Genomic DNA, 17889 nt, shown 5'->3' on the forward strand with positions numbered 1-17889 from the left:
CTCATGTTCTGCTTGGGATCTGAGTAACCCCAAAGCCATTTTAAAAGCTCTACAAATATACATAACGTTTAAGAATAAGTTGGTTGACATTTTGCTAATATTATGATTAGAATTGGTCAAATTTCAATTTGATAAAACGCTTCAAATGTCCTCCATGAAAAAGTTAACAGTACTTCTGTTTGGGTCTCTGAGACTCCTGATATAAAACTTGAATGCATTTCACATGCTAAGGTTCTCTGACTCATCCACACACTGTAGAGATATACTCCTGTCATTATTTAGATTTTTCTTAATGCATTGTTCTACAATGACTTTTTTCTGGGGGCAGCTTACTCCAAACTGAAGCAAAAAGTGCATGCCTGCTTTGTGGTGAAACAGAGGGATAAAGCTTAGTAAAATATCTGCTTACTGGGTTTTGATAATGTTAAAGGAGCTAATAAAATAATTAAAAAGGAAAATAAAATGTCAGTTTTGAAATTTCTGTCATTATGTTTACACATGACAATGAGGCCTCTGGGAGCCCAAACATATACAGTGAACAACATGAGGATTAAACTCTCCATTAGACTGTCTATAAAACAAAGCTAACACAGACCAATGTGATAATGTTAGTACTTTGGTCCTCATTTATATTTTCTCCTAAGATTATTAGGTAGTCTTTTAATTATAACAGAAGATCACAAACTTGATTCAGTCTCCCTCTGCTGTAGCCAGGATGTCATATTGATGCAGCAGTGGCATAATGTGATCAGTTTCAGGACCCTGGACAGCACCTCCTCTGATTAAACTGAACCTCATGTTTAAAGGACATCTTTTCTTACCTTACCAATTTTCAGTGATCAGTGTTTTTACCGTACAGTGTTTTGGTATGTCTGATATAGTAATAGCTGTTTTGTGTGAACTAAATGAACAAGCCTGCTGGAAAAATGTCTGCTTTAACCAGCCTATGGTGGTAGACCTGACCTAACTGATCTCTTAGCCTGGCCAAGCTGTTGTTTAGCTGGTCAGCCAGCTGGTCTCCTAGCCTGACCAGCTGAAAAATGCCCAAAATTCCTGTAAAACAATAAAAATAGACATTTTAAAACAGATTTTTAAGTTTAAACACTTCACTTTCTATATAACTGACAGATGTACTTTTTGAATGATGGCCAAAGGTATGAAAATTATAATTAAGTGTTTTCCTCATTTGAATATGTGTTTTTCTTGCTTTTTTTCCTTTATACACATCTCAATAGTCATTCTCGTTCCTAAATACACTCAGAGGATTTGGTGTTGTGGTGGCATGTGTTTGAAGTAGTACTGCCTCATACTGCTGTGTACACTCACACTCCCAGGAGGCCAGCACACACACAGCTGCAATAAGATTTCTAATTTCTCCCTCACCGTAGCAAGCTATTTATAGGCTTTATCTTTGCACACTGCCACCTCAATTGGCTGTATAGTCTGTTTGCTGGCAGTTAAAAAAGTTAATAAAAATAAAATCCCTAGTGCAATTTGAGAACAATTAAATTCCAACAAACTTTTCCTGGAAGCTCTAAGCATAGACCTGACTGTCCTGTTATTTTACAGTGCTTGCAATACTCTTTAAATTTGCTAGGGGTTTGCTATACACTTCTTATTAAACCTCTGCAATTAATTTAGCCTGAATCATATAAAAAATAGTTTTATTTAAACTTAATTTCAGCCTCAGATGTGCAACCTATTGTTATTGTTTATTATTATTATTATTATTATTTTGTGTGTGTGTGCGAGTGTGTATTTATCAATTTGTGTATACCAAATATACCCATAAGGATAGTAAAACCTGAAATCTTTGACATTGTGGGGACATTTTGTCGGTCCACATGAGGAAAACAGCTTATACGTCATACTAAATTGTTTTTTGAAAATGTAAAAATGCAGAAAGTTTTCTGTGAGGATTAGGTTTAGGGGTAGGGTTAGGTTTAGGGGATAGATATATAAAGTTTGCACAGTATAAAAACCATTATTTCTTTGGAAAGTCCTCATAAAACATGGAAAGCCAACATGTGTTTGTGTCTGTGTGTGTGGGGACATGTTTGGTAATTACAAGAGTATTATGCTATAAATGTGGTTTATGAGGACATTTATAGTGTCCCCATAATTTAAATAGCTTAAAAAAACATATTAAACTACGTTTTATTGAAAATGTAAAAATGCAGAAAGTTTTCTGTGAGTGTTAGGTTTAGGGGTTGTGTTAGGTTTAGGGCATAGAATCTATAGTTTGTACAATCTAAAAATACTTATGTCTATGGAAAGTCCTCATAATGATAGGTAGACAAACGTGTGTGTGTGTGTGTGTGTGTATGTGTGTGTGTGAATATTATGTTGATTTCATGTTGCGGAGTGCCCTACACAGAAATAAATAAATAACTAACAAGCCAACCTTCACTAGAACTAGCTAAAACATCTGATCAGAGTGACTGATCATTTTAATCAGATACTCTCATCAGATTTTGATGTTGCTGCCTGCCATTTATATTATAATAATGAAACCTGTGCAGTAGGAAATATCACCCTCTCAGTGAAAAGGCCATTTGATTGTGTGAGCATGCAGTACTAACATTCTCAGTCTTACTCCTCTGCCCTCCTCATCAGATCTAAGCACCTAAAACCAAGTTGATCTTTAGACTGTGCAGGGACATCCCCACCTCGTTATTGTCTGTTATTGCTGTGTGATTAACCCAGGTCTGTGTGAAAATCTGGTCAGAAGTATGAGTTGTGTAATGCACTGTTCCAGCTGCAGTGGAAACAGCAGCCAGTGTCCAGGCCTTCCTGCTCAGACAGAAGAGAGCCATTAGGGGCTCAAGCCAAATCAGACCCAGATGTTCACATGCTATTTGTACAAGCCATTCAATAATTCACATAGCAGCCATTATAACTCAGACTGTATTGTGTTTTGGATGGTGGATTACTCACGTTATATTTTATATTAATCCAATGGAAAATGAATTATCGCATTAATCTTGTCAGAAACACAAAGACTGACTTATAAGCCAGCCGACTGTCTGAGCCACAGGAACAACCTATCATTATTCTTTTCCTCCTCTTCCCTTCTCTTCTCATCTCTTCTCCTCTCTACCATCTCAACTCATCTCGTCTCTTCTCATTTCTTTTCATCTCTTATCTTATCTCTGCCCATGCATCTCATTTCTTGCTCATCAATTTTGTATTTCCATTTTGCAAAATTGTTTGTATTTAATATAGGTGAGTCTCTGTTAAACTTCACTGAGCAAGTGAGCGTATGCATCTGTGTCAATCAACACAATCACAATGGAGAAAGGGAGCTTCATCATTATGATTTAATTTTGCTTGCATTTGGTAACCATGCAACATCATACCTCGATTTCAGTTTCAATGTAATCAATTGTGAAGCTTTCTTGGATATCACACTGATGTCTCTGATGGGTTTTATAGTGTTTTAGATGGTTTCTCATTGGATTATGACTAGCTAGGGCCGTGGGGCCAATTTACTTTTAGGGACCCCCCCCCGATCCAATTATCTTATAAAGTTGAGATCTACGCAATAAATTTCATTTATTTAAGTCTTATTTAATACATGTTCTGTTATTTACAGTCAGACTGATTCAAAGACAGCAGGGATGTGGAAAAGTATTCAGTCAACCAAAACACGTTCGCTGAACAGCCACCGTTCTTAAAGAGACAGTACCATTTGAATGGTTGTTATACATGAAGTGAACTCAATGTAAATACTACAATACACTACAAAATGCATATTCCGTAATTTCCGGACTATAAAAAAATTTTCAGACAAGGATTCGACAGACCAACATTATAGTTTGTCTCAAATTTTAACTATAGTTTAATCAGTAATTTTGAACCACACAAAGTAAATTATAAATATTTTCTTTTTCCCAAAAACCTAAGACAAGTTATTTTTAGGGTAATGTAGGGCGAACAAGCAGTTATAGCAATGAATTGTGTAAGCAAAAGTTTCTTGTAATTAATAAATACTCATTTTGAAATATCAGTAACAATATAAACGTTATTGTTAATTTTACTGTGTCAAAATCGTACTTATTAATATTTCTAGAATAGCATGGAAACTTTCACCAGACAGTGTTATAAGATTAAAGAAAATTTAATGAGAAACAGGAAGGCAAAAGGGTCCTATAAGAGGGGTGGCGGCCCTCATAGTCACAGGGCCCTGTCGAGGGGGCTTTATACAAGCTGTGGGGCCCACATATTTAAGAATTTACAAATGTTTGTTTTCAAAGTTGAGGGGCCGCAAAACCTTGCTGCTTGCTGGTAGTCAAGGGCTCCTGGGCACTGGCCCAATTGTCCTGGTACATAATCCACCTATGGCGAGAGAGAATATGCTCTGTGTTTACAGATGATTGTACTATATTAAACTATACTGTTTATAATGCTGAATATAATTTATAATAATGCTAAGGGTCCTAATGTTTGATAGTCCTGATAATGTCAAATGGAATGTCTGATTTCACTAGTAAATTTAAACTATGGCAAATATGATTTTACTAGATACATTACCATTAAAAAATATATTTTTGAAAAGAATAGTTTAGAAATAAGTGACAGTACTATTTTAAATCTTACAATGTTCATTTAAAATACTCAATGTATGTAATCCCTGGTAGTGTACAAGCATACAGTATGTACTGTATCTAACATAATTATCTATCTTTCAGCTAGGTAGAATTATTAATATGTCTATACTGGTGTCACCATTGCCCTCTGCTGGGCTGATTTTTCATCCCACTCTATGCCCGACAGATCATTTGTCTTTTTAATGAATAGAACTTTTTCAACAGTAAATTTTACAAGTAAAGGAATGGAACTGTTTTGCGTATGTCCTAAAAATAATGATAATAAATTCAAACGTGTCTTTTCATGATTCAAGCTTTGTTCAAAGTTTTGTTAAAGTTGAATTGTGAATTCAGTACCTTGAATCAAACCAAATCCTTACGGCCTTTATCATTTTATTTTATAAAATGTTTTTTATCACATTTTAATAAAATACAGGAAATATTTTTTGGTATCTGACCAATCGGTTAATCAAATAAATATTAAAAGATGAATCAATTATCAAAATAATCATTAGTTACAACCCTAATCTCGCATAGTCACCCTCAGGGGTGCAGGGAACCTAGGGTCTGTATGTGACACCTCTTTGGGGGCATTGGGGAGGGCTACGTGCAGCCGACACAGTTGCCTCTAGCACGCAGTAGCCTGCTTGCACCTGTCTCAGCAGTTCACGTTACACGGTCAGTGCGTGGCGTTTTTATATGGGACCCCTTGTGTCACTTAATTCGACACAACGTCTAGTGAGTGACAGAAGGGGAATGTCATGGTTACTGTTGTAACCTCCGTTCCCTGAGGGAAGGAACGAGACGTTGTGTCCCTCCTGCCACAGCACTAGACCTACCACTGTAAACGGTGAGAAAATTGCACGTAGGAGAACCATTAACGGAACCGAAAGTCTCAAAGAACATATGATTCCAGTATTTTGTAAAGAATGGAATCAGTTCTGAAAAAGAACCGGTTCTCGGTTAATTGTGTCAATTTCTTTAATGCGTTATTTTGCATATAATTAATCGCACTGAAATAACGTGTTAAATCAACAGTCCAAATATATATATATATATCAAAGATTAAAACAAATTTGGTAGTTTCAAAAATCAGCATGGTGCTTCTGTGGGTGCACATATGTGTTTTAAACTGTATGATGCTGCTTCCGTTTTTGGCGTTTATTGGGTTATAGTAATTATTGTAGCAGAAGCCCTTTTCTTAGACTGTGCGTATGTGTGAGTACATTTGGCTTTACACATGTTTAATTGTAATAAACTGTGTAGAACGACATCAGTTTGAGTGTAATAGTTGTGGTCTGCTGTACCACCAGGATATGGAAAGTTCTATATCCTGCAATGTCTCATAAAATCTGTCACGATCCAGTCTTCTGGGATTGTTATAGTATGAAGTGTTATGAGATTCACAGAAGCCCTCACACTGTCTGAAAGAGTCTGGGCTGTGTGCGGGTGTACATGTGTTAGCCAAACACTAAAAAGGTGAAGAGTAGGTCAGACAGGCTCCATCTCATCAACAAAAAGAGAAAGACAAGAGAGTGGAACAGGTGAGGTCTGTCAGCAGGATTGTGATGACAGCTGTTAACAAACTCACAACTAGTTTGTCATTGATCACACCTACTGAATAAACACCTCTCAAATGTACTCTATTTAAATTTCATCCTCAGTGAAATCATTTGGAGAGAGTAGGATGTCAAGTTTAGGCCTGCCAGATCTATCGTGCAAAAGCAAAATTCTTTGTGAGAACCCAAGTGCAGTTTATTAAATTAAAAGACACAGAAAACAAACAACCAAAGGACGCCACTTGACTTGACTGGGCTGGACTTATACTTGATTTGACTAAGACTTGGAAACAATATGACACAATCTCAATACTAGTTATAAATACACAAACCGGTGTTAACAAGTAACAGAAACCAATGAAAGACCAGAACTAATAACATGAGAACCAGTGACGGAACCGAACTGATAATAAGATAACAGGACTAATAAAATAAAAACCAATAAGAAGACAAGACAAATAAACCTGGTGGAACATGAGGGTCACATGACACATGATATGACACATGGAAACTAAACTTCAAAATAAAAGACATTATATAATACATGAATAAAAACAGAAACATGACATGGCTTGAGTTGGAGGTGTGACTATCTGTCGATCTGAACAACAGAGGTGCTTATTCGGAAAGCTGTTTTGAAAACATTGTTTATTTTTGCAATTCGGTTCGGTGGTGCTAGTTTCACAGAAATTACATCAGCTTTAAATAATCTTTTAGGTAGAATCTCTATATAAAAAAATGTAAACACTATATTACATTGTTGTTATTATTATTATTATTATTATTATTATTATTATTATTATTATTAATAATAATAATATTAACGTCTGTACCTCCAAGACTTGTGGATAAATTTTGAACAAAGTTTTCCTCCTGTTTAATATACTGTACAGTGTGGTTTGTTTGAATAATGTTTGAAATTAGGAAATAATCTATATAATTAATATAAGGGGCTCATATAAATAAATATGCTCATTAACTTTTTCAAGGGGGAGAGAAAATTTCCCTTTTGTTGTTGTTACTAAAAATCATGTGACTTGATACATGCGTTTATACTTTAAAACCATTACTAAAATTATGCAAGATCATAGAAAATGTGACCTAGGATACATCAAATACGATTATTTTTAGTGCTGTCCCCGACCAAAGATTAGTTCAAACCATTAGTTTTTATGATATTAATTTAATTACTTAAATATATTTTTTGGGGGGGGGCATCAGAAAATGGTTTGAGTTCCAGGGCTGAGAAAGTATATTATTAGTAACATTGCTAACAGTGTTCTACATTACAGAGAAATACTAAACCATAATAATGCGCCTTTAAAATATAAATTTTACTAGTGCACGCAAGTAGCAAGCCGCAGCGACACCAGCAAAAGCGGTAATGATTCTGAATGTGTCAGAAATACCAGCAAGAAGACTGTCTGAACATTTATGAACATTATAGGGTTGTGCCGACAGACGATGATATTGGGGATCGACAATAGCTGATGCCTTTGATGATGTCAAGACAATATTTGGCTTGTTTTCCCATTAATGTATTAAATTATTATTATTATTATTAATTTTATTAGGCTATTATTATTATCAAATTAATTGCCCGTAGACACACAGACATGTGCTTTTATTATATTATTATGAACGGATGACAGAAAAGCCGTCTATGCACATGTATGACACGCTATTTGTACGGAGGTGTGCAGTCAGGTGCAACACACGTGTAAAAGGTTCTCACTCTTTCTTTGTTTCTGTCTTCTGAATTTATTTTTTACTGCAAGAACAGTATTGTCTATGTGTGCTGCAAATGACCTCAGACATCTCAGCTCAGAAGGCTCTTTGAGTTCAGTTCACTTTATTTCCACAGAGCAGTTCATTGTGGCCACAATTCTGTAGCATGACTAAACTAAAACATAAAATAATACAAAAACACATTCACCTCGAATTATAATTTATATTTCAGTGATTATTATCATCATTATAATTATTATTTTTACATTTATAATTGTTTTTATGTCTTTGTTTGTGTAAGTCATTTTTATAGACTCTGGAAAAGTAATGGAAAGGTGGTTACTTTTCCACCTTTACATTTAATGCTTTTTCATTTTGTTTGGAGTCCAATTTGAATTTAGAAATGTAGCTGGTTTAAGTTTTTCATTTTTTATTTTTATAAATGTAATTTTCAAAGCAAAATCACTTAAGCAAGAATATTCACTGATCCCTCAGCCCGGGATTTGCCGACGTAATTGGATATTGCGATACTAATATATATATATATACATTTTCATTGATATTGATGTTTTAGTTTCAGCCATTTTTTTTCTGTGTGTAGTTACTGTGTTTGCTTTTGTGCTGTTGTGTGCAACTGCAGAATGGTATTTTAAGAATATTTATAGTAAATGAGAAAATACAGTGATTTGAGGCTCTTCTTGCTTTAGAGGTGTCAAAGTATGAAAAACACAATTTTTCTTGGACTTTTTAAGCTTTCAGTGTAGTATATAGATATACTTAATATTTACAATGCAAAGCACCCTCCCTAGTCAACTCAGAAAATTAATAAAATGCATTGTAGGCTGCAAATGGGTCATTCAGGAATCTCAATCAGTCAGCAATCTGGAGAACTGTTGGCCAACAGAATTCCAACATGTAATTATAACGCTTGAGCAACGAGGCAGACAAGGAGATGCGGATCCAAACGCAGTTTAAACTTTATTTAATAAACAAACAGGTAAACACAAAGGAACAACCCACAATGGGGAAATAAAACATAAAAACTGTTAACTAAACACGATGTAAACAAACAGAGGACTCGGGAAGGAAACACACACCAGGCTAACATCAAACAACGATAGACAAGGACTGAACAAAGAAACAGGGTATAAATACATAAACATGGGAAAAAGGGGCCAATGAACGAACAGAACTCAAACAAGATAACAAGGTGATTAACAGAAGCAAAAGGCAAACTAATGAGGGCAGGTGAAAACAATGACAGAAAACACGAACGCTAACAAGGGGACTATGGAGTTACATAAGGGACTAAAGTGAAAACTAAGAAATGCAAAAGTGACAAAAATGGCAAACAAAAGGGCAACAGTGAAACAAGACAGGGTATACATAACAGTAATGCAATTTAAGGATAGCAAAATAGTTGTACAGAAAATTGCAGAAATGAAATGCTCATTTACACAATATTTACTTAAAATTAAAAACAGTAACTATCCATTAACAGCTATCGGCAGATATTCTTAAAATGGCCAGATATTGGCCTGGCCTACTGTATGTACTGTATATTGGTCCATTTCTACTGTAGTTACTTAAGGTAATTTACATATAGAAGTCTTAAAGGTACAGTAGCCTAAAAGGTAGTGGGGCAGAAAGGTGAACTCTTGGAGAGAAGGTTGAATGTAAGATCTAGACTCCCAGAGACAGTGCATGCTGGACTGTCTGCTAGTTCTCTCAGACTGCACACAACTGCATAGCGCTGTATGCCTGACAAAACAGCATCTGTTTCTGAAAATGAAGAGTCCATCTCTGTTCTCCACCACCTCAGGCCAATGCTGTTAATGGCCTGTTTATACAGGGTGAGAGCAAAAGGGAAAGAGAGAGATGAGTGAAAAGGGAGAGTGTACCTGAGAGGGGCATGAAGAAAGTGATAAGAATGTATGTATGTTTCCTCTTCCTGTAAATAGCTCTCAGGCAGTGGCAGAGAGTTGGAGGGTGTGCGTGATGTGACAAAGTTATACAAGACTCACACATCCATCATTAGCAAAACTCTGCCGTTTTAACGATGGTGGACAGGATTATTTGCAATAGAGGATGGCCTCGTGTGTGTATGTACACAGCATGCCATTCAGATCCTCCAGTACTTTTGTATGCTATTATGTTTACTGTAAAGTCGCTAAAATAACTGTTTAAAAGCGCCACAAGATTTGATTGTGATCTAATGCCACTCTGAAAGCTCACAGAATCAGTGGAGGGTCTTTAATGGGCTTTATCCTGGGGATTTTATTAAGGTGTTTTCACATCACAGCAAAATAAATGTTTAGTTTCAGCTCACATTTATTCCAGCTGAATAGCCCTGCAAATGCTGTGTTTTGGATGCTGGTGTCCCTTCCAGGCTGCTTAAAGGGTTGTTCAGCCAAAAATAAAAAATTATCTCATCATTTACTCACACTCATGCTTTTCTAAACTTGTATGACTATCTTCCATGGAGATGCTAGACCGAATGTTAGGAGCAGACACCTTCGGTCACTATTCACTTTCATTGCATCTTTTTCCATAATGAAATTAAATGTTGACTGAGGCTAACATTCTATTTATAACATCTGAATATTTTTCAATATTTTCATCAGGGACAACAGCTGCATAGCACAGACTGAAAACTAATGTTTAATTTTTGCTTTTTTCCCACTGTCAGGTTCACCTTGGTGTTTGGCTGTCTGGTTCTGTCTGTGTTCTCCACCATCCCTACTCATATGGAGCTCTCCAATCACTGTCTCTTCATACTGGTGAGACATGCACGAACACACATCCAATCATAGCCCATGGAGAATGGGTTGCACTGACTCGTCGATTAGTTCTGCAATTCTTTGATGCATTGTTTCTGTGTCAACTTGTCTTGGGTTGCACTTGTTCTATAAACGGTGAGCGTAAAAGGACATTTTCTATCCACAATCTACATCCTAGTGTAGCCATGTTACATTAATTTTGTTTAGTAAACTTAAATAGCCAAATATACTGTATTTGGAATTACGCAAAGGTGAAAATAAAGTAAACCCAAAGAACTTTGGAATTCACAAAGCAAGTTATAAGCAAACTGCATTGTTGTGGACATCTGAGATATGATTTGTTCATTGAGTGTACCAAAAATGTTGAGTTGCACCCTGAAATTAATCAAGTGTTACTCAGAGGCTGACAGAAACTATAAGTTAGTGGTACGTACTGTAACTGTTAATGTGCATTCGCTTTGTATTCCAGCCTAAACTGGATTGCTGGCTTTGCTAGTCTCCCATCTTGGTCTGACTGGTCTTTTGTCTAATTTTAGAGATTTGTTTTGTTTTTTTGCATTTTTCTTCTGGTCAGGCTTAAAGTCTAGATGCTGTCCTGCAAAACCAACTGAAGGGAGACCTTGTTCACGTTTAAAGATAGTCACTAAGATTCTGCCACTTGATCCAAGTTGTATTATTTAGAACTGGTTTCATCCTTGAATTGAAATGCTTTGCTGGTTTCAAAGCACCATGGTTCTTTTAGTGATATAACACCTCCGTCCCACTAGAATCCTAGAAGTGATTGCTACGATATTCTAGTATCAATTAAAGTCTTGAGAGGTGTGCATGTTTTCATCAGAAACCCTGAACTGACCTGAAATCAGGGAGGATGGCTCCTCCCCCACTGGTGGGAAAGCAGGACCCGCACAGCATCTAGTATCATATAGTGCTCAGGATAAGCATACAGTATTGTGTCAAGCCATGGGAAACCCAGCTCGATTGACACGGTTCATTATAACAGGCCAGTTTAAAGCCTATCCCGGGCCTCTTGCCCCCCAGAAGTGAGGGTAACATAGAATATGACCTGTGAAAATTAAATATTTGTTGATTTGTCGATCAACAGCTGCAAAAGATGACCAGATGTTTGGATATAAACATTATCGTTTGATAGATCATTCAATAAAATGGTCTATGAGATGCTAATTATATCCAAAATATGAAATTTTAAAAACCAATTATAAGTTTCCACATAAAGTGCAACACATTGACTCTGTGGTGCTATCAAAACATTGCTTTTTTGTTAGAGTCACTGCTAGCCTGACACAGCAATTTTGGCTCAACCAAGGATGTGAGTTTGGGATGGACTATCTGAATGTCCAACCAATATAAGATGGAGGTTGGGGAAATCCATTAGGTGATGCAAGTAGCACCGAAATTACACACTTTACATTTAAGTTCCTATTTATTGCCTAATTCTACATCTGATTGTAAGCACACATACTATATTAGTGAGCAGTTTTAATTTACTGTCAGTAAATGGTGTGAAGGCATGGAATTCTCTCTGTTTTAAACTCTTTGTGCAGACAGATGTTTTAATCAGGTGAAACCCTTGGTGAACTCAGCTGGGGTTTATCTAACAGTGCAATTAGCAGGGCCAAGAAATGTGCCAGTGATGGAATTACTGAGAGGGTCATTACTGTATGTTAACTAGACATGACTGCAGCCTCCTGTGGTGAACCAAAGTGTGGATAACCATGGAAACTAAAAAAATATATATTCTGATCATTCTCTATTAGCCTCACTCTCACTGTTGGGGGCTGTCATATCTTTGCCTAGCTCTACATAAGGTTTTATTTCATTATGTAAGATTAACTGATTTGATTTTCAGGCAATTCATATGCCATCTCTAATTTTAAGAAAAGTTATATAAAAAAAAATGTTTTAATGAGGAGGCTTTAATTAATAACCATATAGGCAATGTCTACTCATTGATTCCAACATATGCTGTGTTAGTGTACAGTAAGTATATCAGAACAAAGACAGCTGGGCCATAACCGCCACCATAATAATAATAATAATATTTCAATTTGTTTCAAACAATTATTATTATTATTATAACAATGATAATACATGTATATTAGTTCAAATGATACCAATATTATAAGTTATTAAATATGTTTTTATACACTGATAGTAACTGTTATGTCTTGTCTTTGTTTTGTCATGGTATGTCTTGTCCCTGTTCTTTCTCTTTTCTCTGTCGCCCTCTGCTGCCCTCTTTGGTCATTTCTCCTTTCCCTCTTTTCTCCTCCTCCAGCTGTTCCTTATCTCCCCTGAATACTTCGCTAATTCTCTTCCCACCTGTTCCCGTTTTCCTCTGATTAGCTCTCTACTTCTTTCTCTGTTCTTGCTGCTTCCTTTGTCGGATTCTCACTAGAGTTTCTCCCGCAAAGGAATACAAGCACTGTCTCGTTTGTCGCTGTCCGAGTCCTGTCCTGTAGGCATCCGCCTGGCTTTACTACCTGTTCCCGTCTAAACTACCCATTATTTGTATTCTGTCCAGCTCGCCAGACGCAGCGAGAGGAGCTGGATACAGCTAGTGTTTTCTCTCGACCCTAGCCCTCCCTGGGGAGACCAGCAGCCAGTCGCCGCTCACTGCTACCCCCGGCCGCTACTTTGTGACGCCTACTGAAGTTCTCTAGGAAGTCTTCTGTTTGCATCGCCTTCTCTGCGGGTTGTTTATGTTCGCTGTCATTCTCTGAAGGAGAACATTTGTGTTTTTCATTATTGCTTCATGAACTGACATTAAAAGACTTTTTTGTTATATCGCTTTTGGGTCCTCACTTACCATTGCAACAGAAGAATCCGACCAAGATGGACCCAGCAACTCCGAATCCGTTCCACTCTGCTGTCGAGTTCCAGGGATCGATGTTAGGCAGACACGAAGAGGAGCTGTCTGCTGCGCGACATGCCGTCGAGGCCCTGGCTGCTCAGGTCACCGACCTCACCAAGCAGATACATCTTCTTCGCCTCGATTCAACGCCCGTCTCCAGGGCTCCCTGCTCACCTGAACCCAGGATCAATAATCCACCGTGCTTTGCTGGTGAGCCTATTGAATGCCGTGCGTTCCTCACTCAGTGTGACGTTGTTTTCTCTCTTCAGCCCTCTACTTACTCCCAGTGCAGAGCACGCATCGCCTATGTGATTTCTGTCCTCTCCGGACGGGCTCGTGAGTGGGGAACGGCGATCTGGGAGGCGGAGGCTGAATGCACCAACCATTATCTGGACTTCAAGGAGGAGATGATAAGGGTTTTTGACCGCTCTGTTTTCGGCAAGGAGGCTTCCCGGGTCTTGTCTTCACTTCATCAGGGGAAGCGATCCGTCACTGATTACTCCATTGAGTTTCGCACTCTTGCTGCCTCCTGTGACTGGAACAAGCCGGCTTTACTCGCCCGCTTTCTGGAAGGACTCTGCGCGGAGGTTAAGGATGAGATTCTCTCGAGAGAGGTTCCTTCGAGTGTGGACTTCGTGATTGAGCTCGCTATTCATATAGAGAGAAGGTTCGACCTGCTTCACCGAACTCGTGGAAGGGACTTCACATTCACTGCTGTTTCCTCTTCCTCAGCACTACCATCTTCCTCCATAACCGTGGATTCCGAGCCCATGCAGCTGGGGGGCATCCGCATTTCTGCTAAGGAGAAGGAGCGGATAATCATCAATCGCCTCTGTCTCTACTGCGGTTCAGCTGTCCACTTTGTTACCTCCTGCCCGGTAAAAGCCAAAGCTCACCAGTAAGGGGAGAGCTACTGGTGAGCGCTACTACTATGGTCTCTCCTTCGAGGTCTTGCACTAGCCTTTCTGTCCATCTCCGTTGGTCCGGCTCGTCCACTACCTGCAGGGCGTTGATTGACTCTGGGGCAGAGGGCTGTTTTATGGTTGAGACCTGGGCACGAGAACATATCCCTCTTCAGAGGTTAGATGAGCCTACGGCCTTGTTTGCCTTTGACGGTAGCTCCCTCCCCAGGGTTCAGCGTGAAACGCTACCTTTAACCCTCACTGTTTCTGGTAATCATAACGAGACTATTTCTTTTTTTATTTTTCAGTCACCCTTCACTCCTATAGTCTTAGGCCATCCCTGGCTTGTTCAGCATAACCCCACTATCGATTGGTCTAAGAATACTATCCTTTCTTGGAATGTGTCTTGTCATGTGGAATGTTTAATGTCTGTTATTCCCCCCTTTCTTCTGTCTTTTCTTCACAGGAGGAGCCTGGCGATTTGACAGGGGTTCCGGAGGAGTATCACGATCTGCGGGCGGTGTTCTGTCGGTCCCGGGCCACTTCTCTTCCGCCACACCGTTCGTATGACTGTAATATTGAGCTTTTTCCGGGTACCACTCGCCTCGGGTAGACTTTACTCGCTGTCGGCCCCGAACGTAAGGCTCTCGAGGACTATTTATCTGTAGCTCTCGCGGCCGGTACTATTGTCCCCTCCTCTTCGCCCACCGGAGCGGGGTTTTTTTTGTTAAAAAGAAGAACGGATCCTTGCGCCCCTGCATTGATTATCGAGGGCTGAATGACATAACTTTTAAGAATCGTTACCCGCTTCCTCTTATGTCATCGGCCTTCGAGATCTTGCAGGGAGCCAAGTTTTTTACCAAGTTGGACCTTCGTAACGCTTACCATCTCGTACGCATTAGGGAGGGGGACGAGTGGAAGACGGCGTTTAACACTCCGTTAGGACACTTTGAATATCGGGTTCTTCCGTTCGGCCTCGTAAACGCCCCAGCTGTCTTTCAGGCACTGATTAATGATGTCCTGAGAGACATGCTGAACATTTTTGTTTTCGTTTACCTCGACGATATCCTGATTTTTTCGCCGTCACTTCAAGTTCATATCCAGCATGTCCGTCGCGTTCTTCAGCGCCTGTTAGAGAACCGCCTTTACGTGAAGGCTGAGAAGTGCACTTTTCATGCCTCCTCTGTTATTTTTCTCGGTTCTGTCATTTCTGCAGAGGGTATTAGAATTGATTCCGCCAAGGTCCAAGCGGTTATTAATTGGCCCGTACCCAAGTCACGCGTCGAGCTGCAGCGCTTCCTTGGTTTCGCTAATTTCTATCGACGCTTCATCCGTAATTTCAGTCAAGTGGCTTCCCCCCTGAATGCCCTTACGTCTGTCAAGACGCGTTTTGAATGGTCCATTTCCACCCAGAGGGCTTTTGATCTCCTTATGAACCGCTTTACGTCCACGCCCATCCTCGTTACTCCCGATGTATCCAGACGGTTCATCGTTGAGGTTGACGCGTCTGAGGTAGGCGTGGGAGCCATCCTTTCTCAGCGCTCTCCCTCTGACGATAGGGTCCACCCTTGCGCGTACTTTTCTCATCGCTTGTCGCCGTCTGAACGTAACTATGATGTGGGAGACCGCGAGCTGCTCGCCATCCGCTTAGCTCTAGGTGAATGGCGACAATGGTTAGAGGGCGCTACTGTTCCGTTTGTCGTTTGGACGGACCATAGAAACCTTGAGTATATTCGTTCCGCTAAGCGCGTGTCAGTCCCATTGGGCTTTGTTTTTTACCCGTTTTGAATTTATTATTTCCTATCGCCCTGATGCCTTATCGCGCCTCTTTAATTCTTCAGAAGCCCCCGCGGACCCCGAGGGGATTCTCCCTGAGGGACGTGTCCTCGGATTGGCTGTCTGGGGAATTGAGAGGCAAGTTAAACAAGCGCTCGCCCACACCCCTGCACCGCGCGCCTGCCCTAGACACCTTCTTTTCGTCCCCGTTCCTACTCCCCTGGCCATTCTTCAGTGGGCCCACTCAGCCAAGTTGGCTGGTCACCCCGACGTTTGGGGGGACGCTTGCTTCAATCCGCCAGCGTTTTTGGAGGCCACTCGGGAACGTGACATGCGTCGTTTCGTGGCTGCTTGCTCCGTCTGCGCGCAGACTAAGTCTGGGAACTCTCCTCCTGCCGGACTTCTCAGACCTCTTCCTATCCCCTCTCGACCATGGTCACACATCGCCTTAGACTTTATCACCGGTCTTCCTTCATCGGCGGGCAAGATCGTTATTCTCACGGTCATCGACCGGTTCTCTAAGGCGGCCCATTTTATTCCCCTCGCCAAGCTTCCCTCCGCCAAGGAGACGGCACAAATTATCGTCGAGAATGTTTCATGGCCTCCCATCCAAAATCGTCTCGGACAGAGGTCCGCAGTTCACGTCTCAGTTTTGGAGGGAATTTTGCCGTTTGATTGGTGCTTCCGTCAGTCTCTCGTCCGGCTTCCACCCTCAGTCTAACGGTCAAGCCGAACGGGCCAATCAGACTGTTGGTCGCATCTTGCGCAGTCTTTCGTACCGTAACCCTGCGTCCTGGGCCAAGCACCTCCCCTGGGAAGAGTACGCCCACAACTCGTTGCCTTCGTCGGCCACCGGTCTGTCTCCTTTTCAGAGTAGCCTTGGGTACCAACCCCTGCTGTTCTCATCGCAACTCGCCGATTCCTGCGTTCCGCCGCCCAGGCTTTTGTCCAACGTTGTGAGTGCACCTGGAGGGGCGTGCGGTCCACTCTTTGCTGCTATAGGGACCAGACTGTGAGAGCTGCTAACAAGCGTAGAACTAAAAGCCCTAGATATTGCCGCGGCCAGAAGGTATGGCTCTCCACGCTCAACCTCCCCCTTAAATCCGCCTCTCGTAAATTGACCCCACGCTTCATCGGTCCGTTCCGTGTCTCTCAAATCATTAGCCCTGTTGCGGTGCGACTCCTTCCCCGCCACCTTCGGCGTGTCCACCCGGTCTTCCATGTCTCTTGTGTTAAACCCGCCGTGCGCTCTTCCACTCGTCCTGTTTCCCCCCTATTTTGGTTGAGGGCGCTCCTATCTACAGGGTCCGCAGGATCCTGGATATGCGTTCTCGGGGTCGTGGGCATCAGTTTCTGGTAGACTGGGAGGGATACGGGCCCGAGGAGAGAAGTTGGGTTCCCTCTCGGGACGTGCTGGACCGCTCGCTCATCGATGACTTCCTCCGGAGCCGCCAGGGTTCCTCCTCGGGAGCACCAGGAGGCGCTCGTTGGGGGGGGGGGGTACTGTTATGTCTTGTCTTTGTTTTGTCATGGTATGTCTTGTCCCTGTTCTTTCTCTTTTCTCTGTCGCCCTCTGCTGCCCTCTTTGGTCATTTCTCATTTCCCTCTTTTCTCCTCCTCCAGCTGTTCCTTATCTCCCCTGAATACTTCGCTAATTCTCTTCCCACCTGTTCCCGTTTTCCT

The 17889-nt window shown here is 40.7% G+C and overlaps 1 protein-coding gene across 5 annotated transcripts in view; it reads left to right on the forward strand.

Annotated features, from left to right (window-relative positions):
• The window catches only part of LOC127617971 (potassium voltage-gated channel subfamily KQT member 5-like), a 175306-nt gene that overhangs the window by 111475 nt on the left and 45942 nt on the right, over positions 1-17889 (forward strand). For all 5 annotated transcript variants that reach the window (XM_052090166.1, XM_052090164.1, XM_052090167.1 and 2 more), the window contains exon 2: positions 10566-10656. In XM_052090166.1, the coding sequence (XP_051946126.1) occupies positions 10566-10656 (91 nt within the window). The remainder of the gene's footprint in view (positions 1-10565; positions 10657-17889) is intronic.

The sequence above is a fragment of the Xyrauchen texanus genome, chromosome 24 (genome assembly GCF_025860055.1).
Source record: "Xyrauchen texanus isolate HMW12.3.18 chromosome 24, RBS_HiC_50CHRs, whole genome shotgun sequence".
Taxonomy (NCBI): Eukaryota; Metazoa; Chordata; class Actinopteri; order Cypriniformes; family Catostomidae; genus Xyrauchen; species Xyrauchen texanus.